Source organism: Equus quagga, chromosome 1, assembly GCF_021613505.1.
Source record: "Equus quagga isolate Etosha38 chromosome 1, UCLA_HA_Equagga_1.0, whole genome shotgun sequence".
Classification (NCBI taxonomy): domain Eukaryota; kingdom Metazoa; phylum Chordata; class Mammalia; order Perissodactyla; family Equidae; genus Equus; species Equus quagga.
Window position 1 is genome coordinate 154,216,861 of NC_060267.1, and position 22,333 is coordinate 154,239,193.

The 22,333-nt window shown below is 37.8% G+C and overlaps 2 protein-coding genes across 6 annotated transcripts in view; one reads left to right on the plus strand and one right to left on the minus strand.

The window, feature by feature from the left end:
• ZCWPW2 (zinc finger CW-type and PWWP domain containing 2) overlaps positions 1-11,846 on the minus strand; it is a 150,001-nt gene extending 138,155 nt beyond the window's left edge. For 2 of the 3 annotated variants that reach the window (XR_006889307.1, XM_046665760.1), the window contains exon 1: positions 11,755-11,796. The gene's annotated coding sequence lies outside the window, so the exon portion shown is untranslated. Of the gene's footprint in view, positions 1-11,754 lie in introns of all 3 variants that reach the window. The other variant, XM_046665746.1, reaches the window with a different exon arrangement.
• A 292-nt stretch (positions 11,847-12,138) lies between these two features.
• Positions 12,139-22,333, plus strand: part of AZI2 (5-azacytidine induced 2) — a 28,178-nt gene continuing 17,983 nt past the window's right edge. Inside the window, exons 1-2 of one of the 3 annotated variants that reach the window (XM_046665717.1) lie at positions 12,139-12,423; positions 21,228-21,287. In XM_046665717.1, coding sequence (XP_046521673.1) covers positions 21,254-21,287 — 34 coding nt within the window. In that variant the 5' untranslated portion in view covers positions 12,139-12,423; positions 21,228-21,253. Of the gene's footprint in view, positions 12,424-21,217; positions 21,288-22,333 lie in introns of all 3 variants that reach the window. The other 2 variants (XM_046665709.1, XM_046665725.1) reach the window with 2 other exon arrangements.

Here is a 22,333-nt window from a genome sequence, read left to right on the forward strand (position 1 = left end):
ATGTTTCCAGAAAGACGTAATGGTTAATTGTGTTAGATGTTGCTTAGAATTTCCGTAACGAGGAGAGAAGTTGACACTGGATTTAAATATAAAGTCATTGAAGATTTGAGAGCAATGTTAGGTTAGTGGTGGGGATGAAATTCTGACTGGAGTATGATGAAGTGTAATTATGAAGTAAGGAAATGGAGAAAAGAATATCAGGTAACTTTTTGAGTAGCTTGTGTGAATGAGGAGGACAGAAATGCAAAGAGCAAGCTGTAAAGATCAGAACAAGTTATGAGATATATATTATGAAGGTGGTTGAGGAGAAGGAGCCTGGTTTAAAAAAGTAGACTTGACTTACTTAATATTTTTGATTAGGAGAAGATTAGGCCTAATCCATTACAATTCACCTTACCCTCCCCACCCCTAAAACCACAAAGCCACTTTCTAAGAAACTTCTTGATATATTGTGCTAGAAATGGTCCAATTTTTCTATTCTTTAAGTCTTGCTATGTTTGGGGGGAGGGGGGGAATTTCCATTTTCCTCTTCATTTCTTTTGCTTTAACAGCTTTATTGAGATATTTCTTTTCATGTCCTGGTTTCCTTAATGATGTTCAAGTGTTGTGTGGTGTTAACAACATTCAGCATAAAACAAAAAATGTTTTGGAAACAGAACAGATATTTTCCTTCTAAACTTTTACTTCAATGATGAATTTTAATGTAAATAGTATTTATTGTACAAAAGAAGATTTCAGAAAAAACACAAAGATAAACAATTTCCAATTGTTGATATTAAGGGAAGAACTCATCGTAACATTCTGAGAACTGTTCTTTTTACTTTGGGAATCTTACCCTCATTCTATCTATCCTTCTGCTCTTCCAGATACGTGAGAAAATAAACTCTTACTTATTTAAACCACTGTTTCTTGTCTTTCCAACTACTTGAGGCCAAAAGCATTCCTAACAAATACAGGGGCTTGGTATCTGATCTCTCCCACCTGAGCCACTGATTCTTGGAGGAAATTAAGTTGCCTGAGGGTACCACTACAAATTCAGACTCCAACCTCAGATGAGTCCTTAGCACATCTTTAAGGCCATCCTTTTTATGTATTCTCTCTTTCCTCTCGCATTCTCACAGTGATTATTCTAAACCTTTATAAATTTCAGATGTCTTCCACAATCTCAAAAAGTAAACTTTCCTCCTATTTTACAAGGAAATCTCCATCACTTATCTCAATACTTAAAAGCTTCTCTAAAACTGCTCTCTCACTTATTTGCTGCAGTTTCAGAAATAGATTTTATTTTCTTTATCTTGAAATACTTCTTGAGGGTCTGCTATGAGCAGAGACAAAGACAAGATCCCTCTCCTCAACTAATGTTAAGTACTATTATGAGACAATTATAGAATGCTATGGAAGCATATGGGGCACATCTGACTGAGACTTTCAGGTAGCGGGTGTCAAGCTACTGAGGAGGTGGTGTCTACGCCAATCTGAAAAATGCTAAGTAGGAGTCTATGCTCCTACTATGTGACCCCAGCAGTCTCTACCCCCTCTACATATCACTGAACACATTGTGTTATAGTTTATTTAATGAAGTCCTCTACAAGACAAGAAAAATCCACTTAGGGCAAGGATTGTATCTATCCTGTTAACCACTGTATCCCTAGCATTTAAAGAGTACTTTCCAAAAAGAAGCATTGAATGAACATTTATAATATTATGAGATAATGGAAATAATATGAACTTCAGAGTTAGGCTGGCCTAGGCAGTGTTAATATTCAAAATATTTAATAACCAGAATGGCTGTGAATATCAGTTGAACATCATCCATAGCTCTGGATTTTAATTCTGGCTCCATTTCCTGTGAGATTTTTAAATTAAGGCAAGTCACTTAAATGATCTGAACATCATTTTATCATTTGACATGTTGATAATACTTAATTCATAAGATAGATTTAATGATGAAATTAAACAGCATACGAGAAAATCCATTTCAGTGCCTAGTGGGCCAAAGACATATAATAAATGTTTGATTTCCTTTCTAGACTGCTTTTGAGTTATATTTGTAGTTAGATAAGAAAATTAAAATATGCAGAAACTAATGCACAATGAGAGCGCTCTATTTTGCCTTTCCTTCATGATTTTTCTCAAGTGCTTAACTTAACAAATAGTTTGCTCTAAACTTTAAAATGCACTTATCCTTAATCTTCTCTGTGATGTAAATTTAACATTCAATGTTCATTTACCTAATTAACAAATTTGTGCCTATATGTCAACCTTAGATTATACTTAATGATTCAACAGAAATGTATTAAGAGCCTATTATCTGTGCAAAATTATAATTTATTTTTATTATTCAGGAACTAGTTTATGCAGATACTCCTACATAGCTTCTAACTTAAAAAATGCTCCAAGATGCTTAATAAATATTTTCTTTTCTTTTTTTGTTTTAATAATAAAGATAACTGATGGGTTTTATCCAAAATCAGAAATCAAAGTAGATTGGAAAGAAACAGCTTACTGGCATATTTAAAGGCTGGTATCTTTTGTGGCAAGTATATTCTTCTGCTTTAAAATTTTTAAGGAAAAAGTTAAATAATTAGAAATCTGATAAATTGTGCTAAATGCCAACTTCAAACCTTAGTAATCAATCTATATGCTTTAGGTCTATATTGGATGGCTGCGAGTATCCCAGTTTATTCAATATATTGAAACTTGTAAGAATAAAACAACAGATCCAATAAGATTAATTAAGTTCTTCAGACCATCTCCCAAATGCAATAGTGTTATAAATGGATTAAAATTATATCTGTAGGTTGAACAAGGAGACTATCAATTTCAGACTAGCTTAATTATTTCTCCTTACATGTTCCCATTCTCAACTTACGTTTATCTAAACTATATTGTCATGGAAGTCACACAGTTGATTTGCTTAAAGGTAAAATTTTGTTCCACTAATGATGTGGAAGAAGAGTCTTCAATTAAGTTGACCATCCTTTAAATCACAAGACACAAAAATAGAATCTCAAGCTAATCTAATTAGAGAATTTCAACTTGTCATTCAGAATGATTTATACATTGTCACTTATTTTCATCATTTTAGAAATGTCATAATTATAATAAATACTGATAACTTTCTTACTCTGGGTTCTAGTGAGTTAATTACAGAATTACTGTTTGAAGAATCTCTACACAAATACTAAGAAAAGAAATTCATCACTAAAAAGTTTCAAAATGAGAATGTGAAAATTGAAGTAATTTTAAATTGCATAATGCAAAACCAAGAGCATGCTTCTTCAACACATCACATTTAAATTTGCAAAGTAAACATGACATGCTGAAAATTGGGATAGGGTGGAAATCTTACCGTGGAAAGAAACAAGCTAAAGGTTTTTCCCAGTTTATCCAATTTTCTTTTCCCTTTTTTTGGTGAGGAATGGTTGTGAGCTAACATCTGTTGCCAATCTTCCTCTTTTTGCTTGAGGAAGATTTTCACTGACCTAACATCTGTGCCAATCTTCCTCTATTTTATATGTGGAATGCTGTTACTGCATGGCTTGATGAGTGGTGCTAGGTCCACACCTGGAATCCAAACCTGTGAACCCTGGGCCGCTGAAGCAGAGCATGCAAACTTAACCACTACACCACTGGGCCGGCCCTTGATGGTCTTTGTTTTGAGCAGTCTGTGTACATTTAATGTAATATTGATATATTTGGTGTTAAACATATCATCCTACAGTGTGCAAAGACATAAAATGAATGTCAATTAAATCTATTTTTCCTAAAATTTTTTATTAAAACACCATTAGGGGAAGTGACCAAAGTTATTACTGATTAACAAGATTATATATTATAATCAATGTTTAAAATTTTTATTGGGGCCGGCCCTGTTGTGTAGCAGTTAGCTTCCGCACACACTCGTGGCCTGGACTCACAGGTGTGGATGCTGGGTGCAGACCTACACCACTTGCCAGCCATGCTGTGGCAGTAACCCACATATAAAGTAGAGGAAGACTGGCACAAATGTTAGCTCAGGGCTAATCTTCCTCAGTGAAAACATAACATTTATACATTATTTTTTCAGCAAAAAGGAGACTTGGGACTGATGTAATCTGGGTTGTGTAAAGAAAAAGTACACTTTCTCTAATCATCTATTAACTAAAAGAATATTTCATAAACACATCATGTAAATTTGCCTAATGCTCTATCTTACAGTTGACAACTTCCTTGTTGCCCTACTTCTCTTCTGAAAAAAGTGAATAAATCTCTCACAGTTTTTGTAAAAGTCATTTATAATCTTTCAAAGACTGTTATTGCTTTTTTAGAAAATGAGGATTATAGAATATTCTGGTAATTCACTTAGTATCAAGATGTACAAAATTTTTCCCTAGGCCTTTCCTCTTTTCCTCAACTCAAGCCATTATTTTTCCCCCTAAATTAAAGATACCCTTTTGCATATTTTTAAGTGAGTTTGCTCTATCTGAAAAAGCACTGTTGTCCTCCGCCTAGTTGCAGAGACAAAAACTTTTCATTCTCTTAGGCTCTTTATACCATGTTTCATATCTTTATAAAAAAATATTGCCCCAACCAGTAAGAGTAAATATTCAAACTTAGTGAATGAAATACTCAATGTCAAAAAATTACATTTTTCATGAAGGCAAATGTTATTGACAATTTAAACCATATTTCTGTTGCTAATTAATTTCCAACTTAAAACACAAGAAGATTTGGTATAGATCTGGTCATTTCATTTCCATTTTCATCTAAACAGTACTAAAAATCAAAATGAAAAATAATAAAACTAAAGGATAATCTGGCTTCTAAAACTCTTTTAGTTTTGAGCAATACCTCAGTTACTATGCTCAACATATCAATGATTTTTTCAATGTACAGATAAATATTTCCAGGTAGTTATAGTTCTGCCTTATCTCTAAGGTTCTTTGTTATCTAATACAGGTATTTGCAACATATTAACTGATTTGAGATAATAACTATATCAAACTGTTGTGTTAGGGAAACAAAAGAAACACTTACTCAAACTGAAAATTCGGATTATTCAGACAAAGGATGGGTGGGATGTGATTAAGAACTTCTCTTACCACTTCTGCTCATAATATACAAGTAGCAATGCAATTCATTAGGAAGAGTTAGGAAAACAATTGAGAATTTTGATGCTCGTTTAAGATGATCTTTGGAGAGAAACCTCTGTATTTCAGGCACAAAGGGAACATACAGCTTTGATTTCTAATAGGTAATGCTTAGTGTTGAAATAGTGATAATACCTTCCCGGCACATATTCAAAAACAAAATTATGACTAATAACATAAAAGAAAAATATGACTCAATGTAGTCTGACGATATCCATTATCTGGAGATATACGATCCTCTTCTAAACACGATGTCATTTTAGGACAAACGTGAAAAGTAGAGCCATAATTCTCAAACTGATGTTGAAGAATTTTCTAGGGTTCCCCAATTCTCTGAGAATTTTTCAATTTTTAAAAAATGTTGATGATAATCTAAGAAAGTAAATATTATAAAATCAGGGTCAACTGAATGAAAACTTTTTAATGAGTAAAGATATTCAATTTCAGTGCCTGAGTTGGCAGTGTTTATAGGAGCTGGTGGAAGAATAGGCTGAACCAGATTAAGAAGGGTGTCTTAAAACATGCTAAAGAGTCATTTCAGGAGTTTAGGGGGAGAAATGCAATGGTAAAATATCATTTAGATAGCCATATGAAGGATGATTTGGAAGCCAGAAAAAAGGAAAAACTAATTAGAGCAAACTATTATAATAGTACAGATAAGAAACTTTGGCACCATAGGGACTATACAACAGCATCTGACAGATAGCTAAGGGGTAGAGTCTATAAAATCAGGTGAACAGATTGGCTACACTATGAGAGGGAGGAATTATTAATGCCAAAAGGGATTGACATAAAATGACTGTCAAGAGAAAATGATTAATAAAATAATGTCAGTGAATTAAAAAAAAACATGTCTTTTTGTTTTTGGAGTTCCAAGAACTGACTATTCATAAACAATTAAAAAATCTACACCAGGAAATTATGTCTTTAATTTTCTAACTATTACAAAATCAATGATTTCACTTTTATGTTGTGTGAGTTGTGCAGAGTTTGGAAATTTTTCCTCTCCTTTGTTAGTCTATTTGAAAAACCTAATTTCTTTGTACAGATCTTACTGAAGTTTAATATCATCCTTTCATTGTTGTTTATTTGGTAGTTTTATAAAACATTTTTCCTTTGAAAAGCTGACTTTGTCTTCTTGGTTTTTACAGTATAGATGTGAAAGTCTCAAAATAGAATTATTTCTTCCTCTCTTGCCATTTTAAATAGGAAAAACTAAGTTCATTTTCTTCATAAGCACCTACAGAAAGTGTCATGAAAAAATTAATGTCAGGAAATTTGTCATGTTGTTAAATTTCACATGAGTCTTTATCTACATGACTGAAGCCATTTTGCCTGTTGCATCTCAGTGCCTAAAACAATGTCTGGCACATGGTAGGTGCTAAATAAATACTTGTTAAATATTGAACAAATGAATGAATTCATATCCCATATAGCAAGAGTATAACTGACATCAGTTCAACACAAGGTTGACAGAGGGGAAGCCATATTGTAGAAAAGAGACTATGTTGTAACTTTCAATGACCTCTGACTGACTAACCCAGCTGGATTTGCACACTCCAGGAGAGCCACCTGTTCTGTAGATTTTATGGTCCCTGCTAGTGCATATACCTCCCAGCTGCGATAAGATGATAACTTTGTTCTTTTGAGTTCCTTAGGAATGTGATGAGCCCTCAAACAGAGTCTATGTTGATAGCCATCATCAATGAAAACTGAAAGATCTGGTGTGGCAACTGCCAGTCTGTAACACCAGAAGGTCAACATTCCTAACCTCTCCCCTGTCATCCACTGGCCTATATAACTGCTTCAAGACTCTGTGCCCCACTTAAGATGGTTCTTTTGGACATTAGTTGGCCATCTTCCCTCTTGCCAGCAAGCTGTAATAAAATGCCCTTTCTCTGTCACCATCTTGCCTCTTGACGACTGGCTTTTGTCTTGTGGTGAGTAGATCGTGCTTTCTATGTGGTAACACAACTGTCAAGCCTCAGAGGAGGAGTGCTCTTCATTTAGTAAAAAATTATAGGATTTCCTCTACTGGATCTTTTTTCTTTCTCTGTACAATCTACCAACCCCATCCTGGGTTCTCTGCTGCTGTTCTCCTGTTAGCTGTTCTCATGTTTCTTCTCCCTACTTCTCATCAAAAGCTTTCTAGGACTATTAAATTTTTCTTTAGCTTCATATGTTCCCCCCAAAAAATCACTGCATTTAGTTACTTGCATACAATTATGACACTCATGTTTTATTTTTTTAAAAACTGAAAGCTCTGTCAGAAGCTAATTCCTATTGACTGCAACGCATTTCAAGTCAAAAAGTTCTTATGAAACACATTGTTATGTCCAGGACAAGGCCAGGTGCTACAGACAGTAGCTCGTATCTCTTTTATAAATTATGTCAATGCCATAGTAATTTGATATCCACTACCATCCATTCATTTGAAAAGCACATGAAGCAGCTCTTTTTTCAGTTAGGAACTTGATAATGACTCCTTTTCTCCTTGAATTCATATTTTTATCTCACTTCGCCCACATAAGCTTATCCCAACATATTTTAGTTCTTGAAAATATTTTAAGTTGATCATCTTATCACATTTCCCTGCAACAAAAAAGTATATTTTAAAATTCCTGAGAACATAAGTTCTAAAAATTTTCATTAGTATTGTGTTATCATTAAATTACTAGAACACTACTGATCAAATAAACATATTACAAATTATAATCATTATAAAATATTAAAAGTCAGCTTTTATTGGAGACGTATCTCATAAAGAAATGGATAGGGCCTTCCCCCCGACTCCCATTTACGTCATGTATCCAGGATGTATATTACTTATTGCTAGAAAGAAACAGGACTCAGGTTAATTCTATTCTTATGTTTTGTATTCTTCTATTCCAAATAATTTGGGAGTAGAGGATTTCTGGTTATATCAATAATCATTCTTTTGAATTACTAAACTATGTACCAAAAGTCACATGGAGTATGGCATCAAAAATGATTTTTTTTTTTTTTAAGATTTTATTTTATTTTTTTTTATTTTTTCCTTTTTCTCCCCAAAGCCCCCCGGTACATAGTTGTGTATTCTTCGTTGTGGGTTCCTCTAGTTGTGGCATGTGGGACGCTGCCTCAGCGTGGTCTGACGAGCAGTGCCATGTTCGCGCCCAGGATTCGAACCGACGAAACACTGGGCTGCCTGCAGCGGAGCGCGCGAACTTAACCACTCGGCCATGGGGCCAGCCCCTCAAAAATGATTTTTAACAATCAGCTGACAATTCAATTAAGTCCTTCTGCAATATTTTTGAAAGTCATTGGAAATCACCTTTCTTGCAAAAGAATTGGATACCCAGTCATTAGAATCATTCACTTTCTAAACAAGATTTAGATCAGATGAAAGATATTGCTTTATTTGTAGAATGAGGGAAGAACAATTATCAAAGAGGAAAGGGAAAAGGGGGTCTGGTTAAGGCACACTCTGAGGCAGATTAATTTTAGGGAAGAAAACAATTGCAATTACGTTAAGTTGACAACCTGAAAATTAATATCCTTAAACTGTCGTTTACATAACCCCCTGGAAAGCCAAGGCTAAGGGTTAGGGATATGTATTGCCTAGTTTGAAGACTACTGCTTCAGGACACAATATGTATTTGAACATACACAGTGTAACAGAAGTCATGAACTTTGATTAAGTAGTTCACAACTTTCTGTGTGTGTATCTGTGTGTGTTTTGGGGGTGTACGTGTGTGATGAGGTATGGGAGAAAAGAGGGAACAGAGACTATATATGCCCAGATACCAGATTTTTCATTTTTGGTAGTATTTTTGAATCTGTTCTCAATCTCTGCCACTAAAATCATTCTCTTACCCTAGAGCTTTTAACCTGGACATGTGATATGCAGGGGAGAAGAGAGGAAGAATGCTTTCAAAACAATACTGATGAAATGACATTGAAGCTAATATTAATATGAAAAGACAGATACTGCTATTTCAACTCAAAGGTTCTGACATCTTAAGTCTGACACTGAAGAGCCACACTTATCAAGGGTCTACCACAGAGCACAGTACTCACAGAATACAGGACAAAGAAACAGAAAACATGATCCTTAGGATGGTATGATTTTAACCAAATTAAATTAATATAGACTTTAAATCACTAACCAGAAATCTGCTTTAAAAATTTTCCTCAAAAGGTATATTCTTACTGTTTCCTCTAACTGTATATATTCATCACAACTCAAAAATACATAGCTCTCATTTTTTTTAAAAAAATACGTTTTTTTCTTTGTTTTTACATACTGCCTAATTAAACAAAAATAAGATTTGAAGCAGCTCTAAAACTGCATGATTGACTAAAAATAAGAGAAGCAGGGTGAGCCACAGTCAAGAGTTGTGCCAGGGCCCGTAGTGTTCGCGCAGATATTGCTTTGAAATCCAACCTACGCCAGTGAAACCTAGCCAAGGCCAGTATTATATCCCTCAGGAGCCCTGTCCTAGAAGGAAAACATCAGGAACTTGGCAAGGGGGAGGGAGGATGTGGGAAAACGTAGGGAAGAAGCTCCTGTGATATCCATCTATTTTTTATTTACAACCACCTGTAAACATGACACTTAAACCGCTTTGTGTCAAGTGTTCAATTCAGTCCAAAATTGCCATTCTGTAACAAGTACATATTTTTAAAGCAGTAGACTGGTTTGAAAAATTCAGACTGCATTTGTAGTTACAGAAAATGTAATAATGATTTAAAAAAAATTGTCTCAAACCTGGCCTGGGACAGAATTTTTTGGATGACTGTAATTCACAACTCTCTCTTGGGATGAAATGAACATTCCTGAAAAAAACGCCTAAGCAATCTTCCAATAACCTTTAATGGAATTAAGAGTTGCTCTGGAAAACCCTTCACTTACCTAACCAGTTGACTATTAGTTTAAGAGTCTAGTGACCCAAAAATTCTTTTCTGTTATCTAGTTTAGTGATTCTCTAACCATTTTCTTTTCCCACAAATGTCCCCACCAAGACTTATCAGAGGTCTTTTCCTTTGCAGCAAGATTGCAATAAAAGCTTAACACACTCTTATAACTAAACTGTGAGTTTTCTTAAATAATTTATTTTACTTGCTAAAATTAATTAAAGCTGATGCATGTAAGTGGATAGAAAGTGACAATTTCCATGTTAACGTAGTGAATATCTGGATTATATTTTATCATAACCTACCAGGGGTATCACTCCTCCCCCACTCCAAAATTTAAGATGTTTTACTTGACTAAATTGACAGGTTTATGCATTCTGGGCAAGCAAATAATTTTGTTAAGACGACCCACTTTTTTCATAATTGCAATAGTGAGGAGTATATTTTAAAACAAAAATAGACTCATCAGGTAAACTTTAAAATACTGAGCTGAGTATTTCTCCTTATTTACTGAGACAGAAAAGATAAAAATGAATACCCCTTCTTTTTTAACGTCTTAAATTATTCTAAATTGGGAACGAAGGCTCAAAAACAGAAAACATTTCTATTATCTACAAATTGGAAATCAAATTATCATTTTATTTCTGATGATTTTGGGTGCCTCAACCGAATTTGTTAACATTCTCCAAAACTCCTCTACTAGCCAAAACATACCGCTGAGTGGTTTGCTTTTAAATTTGTAGAGCGCGTTACCGAGGCAGTCAAAAAAATTAAAGACTGACTCTTGTTCAAAATATTAAAAACAGTGCTCTCTTCCATGCCCCAGCCCAATAAATCAACGCGAACAGTACTTTCTAAACGATTACAGTAATACAGATTTTTAAAATTCTTGTAAGTTTAAGATGTGGTCTTTGTTCACAACAGCTGTGAATTTTCACTTAAACCTAAACCAGAAAGAGAAGCTTAACAACAATAATACATTTTAAAGTAAATCCTAGAGCTGAATCCATCCTTTAATGAGCTGACAGGTGGGCGGATAAATTAGAACGCGATTCAAAAACAGCTTCCAACAGAATACCGACTTAGTATTTAAGCCCTCAGTTGACAAAATACAACGTGAGGGGGTGGCGACAGGCATCACTGTTGCTAACCGGCGGCTAGCGAGGATAAATTCTCTAAACGTATCATTTTCTTCTTTATTCGTTTAACCAGAAACTGCCCTAGAGCTTGAGGGGCTCCATCTGGTTGCGACCTCTAAAGATGGTAACGAATTCAACTACTCGTTACTTCACAGCTCAGGACTGTCTCCATCATCTACAAATAACCAAGAGTAGTAACTCGAGGGCAGCCGGAAAAGTTCCCAAATCCCAAGACTTTGCCTTAACTTCCATAAACTTCACAATTTTTAAAAAGGCAGACTGCTGAAGAACTACGGGTCTCGAAGCAATTTTTGTGTTTCACAAGCTCGCCCGAGGGTTCCCAGCAGCGCCCAGAACACAAACCCCACAGGGGGTTAAGCGGCACCCCTCCCCCACGCGTGAACCGTTACGGGTTTCCCAGCTCCCAGCCGCAGCGAGGCGACACCGCTATACAACCATAAGGGTGCTACCAAGCGGCGCCGACGCACACCACAGACACTCGGGGACCCCCAAGCGGACGCTGACAGAAAAGGACACGCCCGACTACAGCCCTGAAGGAGGCCGTCCGCCCAACCCAACGCTCTTACCCAACTCGGGCTCCGCCTCTGCCTCCTCGCGTCGCCACGGCCCCGCCCCGTCCCGCCGCGGAGACTCACGGGACACGTAGTACGCCGCGCCCACCTTCCCCTCCCCCTTCCCTCGCAAAGGACCGGCTTCGCGAACGCCCTCCCGGCTCCTTCTGGCCTGACTTCCGGTTTGCTCGCGCTGCCGTGGTGCCGAGCCTGCGGACAACGGAAGCCTGTTTTCGGGCCGTGCGGTGCTCGTCCTCCCTTCCACCGCCCCCCTCGACAGCGCTTCCCTTCCGCGGCGCGCGGCGCGGCCGCCGGCCCGTGCAGGCGCTGACGAGACCGGCGTCGGCCGGCCGGGGTCTCGCGCGCGTGTTGCTGGGTAACGGGCCTTCTCCGGCGGCGGCTCGGCCCCTCCTGCGTCGGCTTGCCCCTCCTTCCAGAACCTCCTGGGCCTCAGCCCACGGGCCGGGCCGCGCCTGCTCTGGCGCAGCCGAGGCCAAAGAAATGGGAGTCCCTCCACGGCGTTCCGGGAGCTGCTGCCTTCGCTGGGGAAGCGGCGGTGTCTTCGAGGAAACCGGAAGCCCGTGGTGACCCCTGGCGACCTGATTTGTTTTCGGTCCGTTTCCAAACAGTGAGGAATCGAAAGTCGGCGGCCCTGGGGGCGGCCTTCCGTCGCCTGTCTTTGGGGTGAGTGACTCGCTTTGGCCGGGTCGGGGTGCGGGTAGTGCCGGGACCGACCTCCGCTGCGGTTGCTGGTCCGAGGAGACACGTCATTTTCTCCACAAACCCGCGCCCCCTCCTTTGACTGGGGAACGGCCCAGCCCTGGGCGTCCCTTACCCCTGTCACCCTCGTACCCTACCTGTTCCAGGCCCTAGTTGATACTTCACTTCTCCCTCTTGCCACATTTCTTTCTGTTCTCTGATTTACTGGGGCGCCTTCAGTTATGTTTCATTTATTAGATTACATTTATTCCGGAACCGAAGAGTTACGTGTGGCTGGGACGGTAGTGCTCGGGGCACCCGAGCAGTGAACATCAACCCTCTGTACATTATCGAGGGCTAACACAAGGTATTCATCGTTTCCCCACTGTCTACCCGGTGTATTCACTATGGTTTTTGATCATTTGCTGAGAGACTACTGCATGCAAGGTAGGCTAAGACCCTCCTCCCTACAAACAAGGAACTCAAATACTCGAAAGTGAGATAAAATACAAAAACTGTAATGCAAATGAAAACATAATTGCTCCAGGATGTGTTGTTTAAAATATGCTAAGATCAAAGATAGTAACGTAATAGGATTGAAATTGACTCCTGCCTCTCAAGCATAGAAGCCACTTTCATTTTCATTGTTGGAATTTTAAGTTGGATTGAGCAAGTGCTCAGAGCATAATTTAAATTCCAGTTCTCCAAATATGTAGAATCTAATTTTCCAGCCTGTTGTGAACACTCCCTACATGATCTGTAAATTAGGAATCCCGCTCTGGGTGGTTACAAAATGTTAACGCGATAGTTTGTAAAATAGGAAGTGGTATACAAATGTAAGGTTTTAATATTAAAGAGACTATATAATGTAATGGGAAATGCACTGGATTAAGTCAGAACATTAACTCAGGATCTGAGTGCTGAATTTTCACTTGTTCACTTTACACTGCATAAGAGACTAAATCTCTTCTTCATTTCCGTCTCTAAAATGGGAATGGTGCTTATTCTCCAAGGCACCAAAGTATAGTTTCCAAGAGTTTTGCTGGCTCTGGAGTCACCTGACTGATTTTTATTCCTGGGTCCTCCACTTTCTAACGTTCGCCTGTCTTAGCTGCTCCACCTGTGATATGAGGAAATTCTTGCCCGCCTGAGGTCTTAGATAGATTTAATGAATTGTTATGAAGAACAAATGAGATAGTTTCCCTAAAAGGCAAAGCACCTGAGATACCATAAACACTCGATAAATATTAATTACCAGCACAGAACATTGTCATGATTATTAAAGTGATGTGATGACGTTTTTCATAATCCTTGAAGTAATAGGACCAGTGTAACTTATTTTTTTCTTTCTTGTGGTGGGTCTTTTCTGGATTAAAGTATAGTTGTTTTATCACTATTAGAGAATAATTACTGCTAATACTAGTAGCATTTAGCGTACATAGGTGCTGAGTTGCGTTTAGATGTGTTACTTTATGAAAGGGATGAAAAGAAGTAGATTGTTCTTCATACCCACGCTAACGCTCAGAGTCTTATGCTTCCTTGGCCATACAAACTGATTCCTGGAAAGAAGGATCATCAAGTGCCCTTTTTGAAGATACTGTCGCTCAATTTACACACCTCAGCACTCAAATGTCCTATAATTCAGTGAGTGTCCAAAAATGTACTCGGCATCAGATATACAGTATGAAAAACTCCATTTTCATTTTTATAACCCTGAGTTATCTCACTAAGTGCATTAGTCCAGGAATCAGTTTGTATGGCCAAAGAACCATAAGACTCTGGGCGTTAGCATGGGTATGAAGAACAATCTACTTCTTTTCATTCCTTTCATAAACTAGTTAAGCCATTCCTGCCCCTAATTATTTCATTAAAAATAGGGAGAAAGGTGTAAGTGTTGTTCTGTTTGCCTCCATAAGCTTTAATCCGTGCTTATCTTGACTGATTGTATGAAGTAGGTAAAGGGATTTTTCAGAGGTAGAAGGATGATGGAAATTCTAAATAAGATTCTTTTCAGGAGGCATGTAGAATAGAGGAAAGAGCCTACCAAATAGGCCTTGATTCAAACCCTAGCTCTGTCATATACTGACAGTGTGATTATAGACAATTTTTTTTTTTGAGGAAGATTAGCCCTGAGCTAACATCTGCTGCCAATCCTCGTCTTTTTTTTTTTGCTGAGGAAGACTGGCCCTGAGCTAACATCTGTGCCCATCTTCCTCCGATTTATATGTGGGACACCTACCACAGCATGGCTTGCCAAGCAGTGCCGTGTCCGCACCTGGGATCCAAACTGGCGAACCCTGGGCCGCCGAAGCAGAACATGCGAACTTAACTGCTGCGCCACCAGGCCGGCCCCTAAACAAATTAACTTCACCTCTTTGAGCCTCAGTTACCTCATCCATGGTGTTGATAAGACGTTTCTAGCCAAGTTTGGTGTGGACTTGAGGTAATGGTGTGCACTATACCTTTTACTCAGTTCCTGGCGAAAATGTGAATTCCCTTCTATTTAGGTTGCCATACCATATTCACATTAAAATTTTTCCTTCACAATTTAGGAGGGTGGCGTCTTAGTGATGTAGTTTAATCCTGTCGTATTGGTGGGAAAATTTAGATCTGGAGAGGTAAACTAATCAATAATCAAGGTGGCAGATGGTAGACTAAAATCTGGGTTTCTGAATCTTGGGGCACTGTTCTTTCTACCACTGAGTTGTGCTGTGTCCAGATTCTTACTGGGAAAATCGGAATCCATGTTGTGTTGCCTCTCAGAATGTTGTATTAAGAGCACACATTGGGAAGACAGCATATCTGGGTTCACATCCCACCTTTGTGGCCGATTACTTATGTAGCTGTGGATAAGGTATTTAATTTTCTAAGACTTTGTTTATAAATTAGGGTAATAGTACCTACCTAAGAAGTAGGAAAATGCATATAGAAGCACTAGTGTCTCACATATGATAAGTGATCAATAAATGGTAAATATTAGGATGATGAAATATGACAGGGTAATCATATTTTTTCCTAGAAAAAAGACCAGTCTAGGGTCAGAAGATACTTCTATTTTTTCTAGTATCTTAGACCCCAGTATATAAAGTCTGTCTCACCTGAAGGTCTTCTCAGTGTTGATTGTGAAGACTTTGAGTAAAGACTCAAATTTAAGATCATGTAAAATAATTCTGATTAATATGTGAATCTTTGTTTTTTCATTTATGTCTCTTCCCTAGCCTCAGGAACTACTGTTCTCTTTTCTGCCCTTCTTTCTGCATTATCATTGTGATATTTTGATTTATGAGAAATATACATTTGGTCATTCAGATGACCAAAATATGTTTCTCATATATACTTGGTCTTTGTCCACTGTTCCTTGGCTCACAGCTTCCAAAACCCTTGGAATGTCCTGAGGGATAAGAGCTATGGGAACATCTTTTGTCATAATATTTGGTCTCTTGTTCTCATTTCCTGAAATTGCTTCAGAGCCATAAAAGTGAAATGGGTGTCCTGTTATTCATAAGAAGCCCCTTTCCACCACCCTTTTCCACCATGGCTGGGTTTATGTTAATTAGGTGACTTTTGGATAACACCTTAGGATGGGGGCTGATTGCCAGAGGAACCAGCCATGTGATTAGAAGGTTGGAACTTTCAGTCCCACTGACCTCAGGGGAGGGGAGAAGGACTGGAGGTTGAATCAGTTGCCACTGATTTAATCAGTCATGCCTATGTAATGAAGCCTCCCTAAAAACCCAAAGAGGGGGCCGGCTCTGTGGCATACTGGTTGGGTTTGGCATGCTCCTCTTTGGCGGCCCAGGTGCATGGGTTTGGATCCCAGGCACAGATCTACACCACTCTTCAGCCATGCTGTGGTGGCAACCCACACATAAAGCAGAGGAAGATTGGCACAGATGTTAGCTCAGGGATAATCTTCCTCAAGCAAAAAAAGAGGAAGGTTGGCAACAGATGTTAGCTCAGGGCCATTCTTCCTCAGGAAAAAGTAAAACCAAACCAAAGAGGAGAGGTTTAGAGAGCTTCCAGGTTGGTGAACCAGAATGCTTTCGTTTGCCAGCCCCAAACTCCAGGAGGACAGAAGCTCCTTTGTTCAGTACCTCGCCCTATGTATCTCTTCATTGGGCTGTTGATCCATATCCTTTAATACCCTTTGTAATAAACCAGTAATCAAGCGAGTAAACAGGTTTCCTGAGTTCTCTGAGCTGCTTTATGCTTTAGCAAGTTAGTCACACCCAAGGAGGGGGTTGTGGGAACCTCGATTTATGGCCCGTTGGTCAGAAGTGCAGGTAACAACCTGGACTTTCCAACTGGCATCCTGAGTTGGAGGGAGTCATTGGAACTTTCAGTTTGTATTTGGTCAGTCAGAAGCACAGACGACAACCTGGGCTTGCGATTGGCTTCTGCAGTCAGGGGCTGTCTTGTGGGACTGAGTTCCTTACCTGTGGAATCTAATGCTATCTCCGGATAGATAGTGTCAGAATTGAGTTGAACTGTAGTACACCTGTACAACTGGTGTCCAGAGCATAGCTTGTTGATAGTGTGGAAACACCTCCCTCCCACATTGGAATTGGCTAACCAGAACACCTTTTAATCATTCTTGGGAATTTCATTCTCATCAGTAATTATCAATGTCTTTCACCTCCATCCTGTCTAATTCTTTTTTAATTTATACTTCTCTTATGTAAACCTCTAAGGAGAAACAAAATTTAATTGCCAAATATATAAGATGTTTGCATGATTACTTGTATATTTGCCTGTCAATAAATATTTCTGACCCTCCTATACTATTGTGATGAGATGACATAGTGAATATGAAATTACTTTCTATAATATTAAAAACAAAATCTCCTTGCAGAAGTTAGGTGATGTTTACCAGTTGATAGCATAGAATTAACCATGCCCACAAATGTTTAACAACACTAGTTATAATTGAAATTCTGTAAATCGCATACTAGGCGTTTAGCTCTGTTACTTCTAGAGTAGTGGTTCTTAAATTGGCATAGGACTCAAAATCATGAGGTGATGATTCAAAGTTCAGTTTGGCATTTTCACCCCAGATATTCTGATTTGCATAGATCTGCAGAAGACCCTAGCAATCAGTGTCTTTGAAGAGAACTCCAAGTGATTCTAAGGCAGTGGTCCACATCTCACTGTGTCAAACACTCCTCTAGGTTATCTCCAGTTTCTTAGAATGTTCTTGGAAAAGACATTTTTTTGTGGCGTGTCCCTGTAGAATACATTTATTATTGATTTTCACCATTCAGAGCGGCCCACTTAATCTCGTCCTCAGATGATATTTTTGACATTTGTTAAGTTTTAAAAACTAATGTTATCATTTCCCATTGACTGTTTAAAGTATTGTCTAGTCTTTTGATAATTCTAATCTTTGATAATATTCTGTTCATGGCACTCACTTTTTAAAGATTAAAGTAAACACAGATTTGTTATTTTAAGATAATTTAAGTTATGGAAAATAAGATTGGATAAAGTATAGGGTAACTTTTCCCAAATGTTCAATGTTAAAACTAGGTTGGTTTAGTTTCGTAAGTATAATAACAGCCAGTTAGCCTTTATCAAATTCCTGGGCTAGCTAGTTTGGATACTCATCAAGAGACATTTCATCACAACAGAAGTTTGTAGAACTGAGTCTTTACTGTGAGGTGGACTACTGCAGCTCCCTTCACTTCTTCTAGAGATAAGGCTGAGGAAGAATGCTGGCATAAACAAACCAAAGGCTACAGGGAGCCTGCTTTGTTACTTTGCTAGCAGTTTTCCCTTCAGTATAGTAATAAATATAATGGGATATCTGCCTTGTATTATTTGATACCTTTCTAAGGTCTCATTTTCCTTGACCCTGCAGCTGTTAATCTCGAAAAGTTCAGTTTGTACAGCGTAATATAAGCATTAATATTTCTGATACTTATGTGATTTCATATTTATTTTTCCAAGGATAGATACTAAATTTTTCATTTTATTTTACAACAAACTTAAATGACAATTATTTTAAAACTTTATGCATATCTGTGATGCTAGTGGATTTTCTCGTATTTGTGCTTTAATATATGGCTATTCCTCATAATTTTTAGGACAAATAAGCAATTTCATGCTGCTTTCTGTTGTATTTCAAGTCATGTTTATGGTATATAGAATAAATATATAGAATAATGTCATAAACTTGACAGAAGCTTTTTTATGCAGATAGTGTTTTGTTATATTTAGAGAGAGACCACCATATGCAACTTTTTGGTGATTTATAAATAAAATAGGCAACAGATATAACTATGTAAAATATGCCAGTCTGACTACTACTTTTGTGCTAAAAATAACTAGTTATCATACAGTATAAAAATGTGACATTGTTAAATCAGTATACTCATTTCTATCTAAGGTACTTAAAAACCTTGCAAGGGATTCCTAGTTTTGTAGTGCTTGATGAATTGAAGTGTGTCAAAGATTTATTGGGGAGGGAAAAATAGTAATAGCTCAAATTCTGAAATCCAAGTGCTTGTGCTACGTACTAATTATCTGATGTTGTCCAGATTTCAGAACCTTTCCAGGTCTCAGTTTTATCATCTGTGAAATGGATGTAATAAGATTTTATACCTCATAGGGTATTCATGAGAATTAAATGGGATAATATTTATAAAACACTTAGCACAATACGAAGTTCATTTGGTTGCTAATATATTTCACAAATGTGTAATTATTCTTTACATTCATTAATCATGTCCAAGTCTGTCTTACATTCCACAAAATAAGGACCAAATTCTATAGTTGCTGTATCATAAAGGACCATCTCAGTTTGTCTCCATTCCCTTTCCAGTTTCATCTGTTGCCATTCCCTTTCTCATCCCTTCTCCCCACAGGCTTTCAGGTCTTTGAACTTGTTCTCCCTGCTAGAAGTTAGCAAACTGTTAGGTTTAAGTACAGTGAAAATAACCCACTGTCTTCACTTAAGAGTATGGGGTTAAGAGTCATCTGGGGGCTGGCCTGGTGGCATAGTAAAGTTTGTGCACTCTGCTCCAGTGGCCCAGGGTTTGCTGATTTGGATCCCAGGCATGGACCTACGCCCTGCTAATCAAGACATGCTGTGGCAGCATCCCGCATACAAAGTAGAGCAAGATTCACACAGATGTTAGCTCAGGGCCAATCCTCCCTGACCCAAAGAGAAAGAAATAGAGTCATCTAATCTTTTGTGTTTTGTAGCACCTTCCTTGGAAACCACTCCTCCTCTCTACCCATCAATCCTCATAGCATTCTTTATTGTTTAAAATATCTTACTTACCTTTATGGCATAATAATTATTTTTCTGCTCAGTTGTCTCCCACACTGGACTTTCCTTGCTGAGTGAATGATTGTTTCACGATAAAAATAAATGACTAGGAAATCACATAGCTGAGCCAGTTAGAACTCTGTGTAAAGCAAAAGCATGTAGGCTCTGTTCCTTAAAGTACACAAACTGTGAGACATCTGTTTTGACTGTAGAGCAATTTATGCCCATTTCTTGTTCTTCAGATGTCTTTAGAAAAAAATTATTCCAGTGGAATAAATCTTGGTCATTTGGTTGGATATTAAGATATTATACATCAGATGTCTAGGATAGGCACAGTTTTACCTCTCCTTAAACTAGACTGCGTCCTGCTACTTAACTAGCTGTCTACTCTTGTTCTGCTTTTAAGATACAGTGTGAGAGAGAGTTTTATGTGGAGTACATATGCATACTTGCAGTTTGCAGTATGGGAATGGCCCATACTTTCCTTTTGGAAGGGAAATACGAGGATTTCAGCTAACAGCAGGATAGTTGGAATGACGTATGCTGTTATTTTGGAATAAAGTTGAATCCAGAGAGGGAAAAGTAAACCCCTTTAGAGAAAGAAAACTTAAACTCTTTCTCCATCATTAGGAGAAAGTACAACTTGCACCAGGAGTTAATTATGGTTATGAGGGTCTGCCACCTTTTTGGGATATTGTAGGTTGCATAGTCCTTTCTTATTTTTGGACTTTCTTGATAAACTGGGAAAGATTCTACCCTAAGAGTAGGAGTTCTTCATGGTTAGAATTTTTTTAATTGGTGTTGGTGAAGATTGAGTGAATGTCAGGTTTCACCTACTCAGACGTGTAGTATACACATTTCTTTTGTCTACCTTTCCTGTAATCCTAGATATAAACAAATTGCTAGCACACCCAACTCTTACTTTAGTTAAGAACAATTGGAAGCTTTCAGTTATGAAATCAGAAAAACAAAATACAGTGATAAAAGACCAGACCCAGAAAAACACACGAACAAAACCTTTCCTTAGTATTCATGTTGTCTGAAATCGAACCAGACCTTACAGGTATTGATTGATACACGGAGGGAGATCAGAAGTTTTGGAGAAGAGCAGGCATAGTGAAACATGGATTCTGTAGTTTAGTCACCTCTGTCTGCATCTTCAGTCTCCATTTACTATGTTACTTTGGAAAATCACTTTAAAAACTTCTACCTCAATTTCCTCATCTATAGTATTCTTGGAACAGTGACTGACACTAGTAAGCAATCAAATGTTATTTCAAGCAGGGCATAGTAAATAAAAACATTTTTCAGTAATCATTAATTACTAATCTAAGATACGTGAAATTCTGTTGATGGCCGTTATTTAGAATGCTGCATTTGGTCTTGTATTTTAAACTGAAAAATATTTTAAAGGAGTTTTTAGGTTCTGTTATGACCTGTAGTATCTCTTACCCTGTTTTTTTCCCATGAGGTCTTAAAAGGTTTCAGCCACAATTTCTCCTTCCATAGTGTTTTTCAGGAACCTAGCTCTCAGATGGGGAAGTAATGCTGAACCTAACAGCAAAAGTAGATGTACAAAGTAAGTATATTGTTCACTAACTAATGAAGTAACTCGCCTCTTCCCTTAGGTTTTGGAGTCAAGTTTGATTGAATCCTGCTCTGTCAACTTTTCATTCAATAACCAATTTTTCTTTTTTTTTTGAGGCAGGTTAGCCCTGAGCTAACTGCTGCCAATCCTCCTCTTTTTGCTGAGGAAGACTGGCCCTGAGCTAGCATCCATGCCCATCTCCCTCTACTCTATATGTAGGATGCCTACCACAGCATGGTGTGTCAAGGGGTGCCTTGTCCGCACCCGGGATCCCAACTGGCAAACCCCAGGCCGCTGAAGAGGAACCTGTGAACTTAACCGCTGCACCACCGGGCCGGCCCCTCAATAACCAATATTTATTGAGCACCTTCCATATAGTGATAAGCAAAACAGACATAACCTCTGCCCTCACAGAGCTAATATTCTCCTAGCCTTAACTTGGGCAAATTACTTTACCTTTCCAATCCCTCCAATAAAATGTAAGTGATACCTACCTCATAGAATTGTTTGGATGAATTTAAATGAGATAATATTAAAAGAATGTGGTACATGGTACTAGGACATAGTGAGCATTCAAACGTTAATTCCTTTGTCTTCTATTGTGAAGGTACAAGCATAATCAGTTACTGGTATGGAAAGAATACAGTGGATAATGCATTAAAACTTCTGTGAATATGTTATAATGAATTATACTCAAAGTTTTTGAAAATTAATAATTTGGGAAGCTGTAAAACTTACTGCTTACATCTAAGAGTGGAAATGTTGATGAGAAAGAAATATATGGGTATAAAGTGTTCAAAGTATTTTATCCTTTTAATGAAAATGGTATTTCACAACTTTTTATAAAACTTACTAATAATAGCTTAGTTTATGGTTTTACATGCTTTCTAGATATCAGCTCACTTAATATTTTTAAGAACACTACGAAGTAGTTCTATTATTTCTTATATTTTATAAATAAGGAAGCTGAGGCAGAGAGGTTAAGCAACTTGCCCAGTCACACAGACACTTAAGTAGTAGAACTTGGATCAAACCCT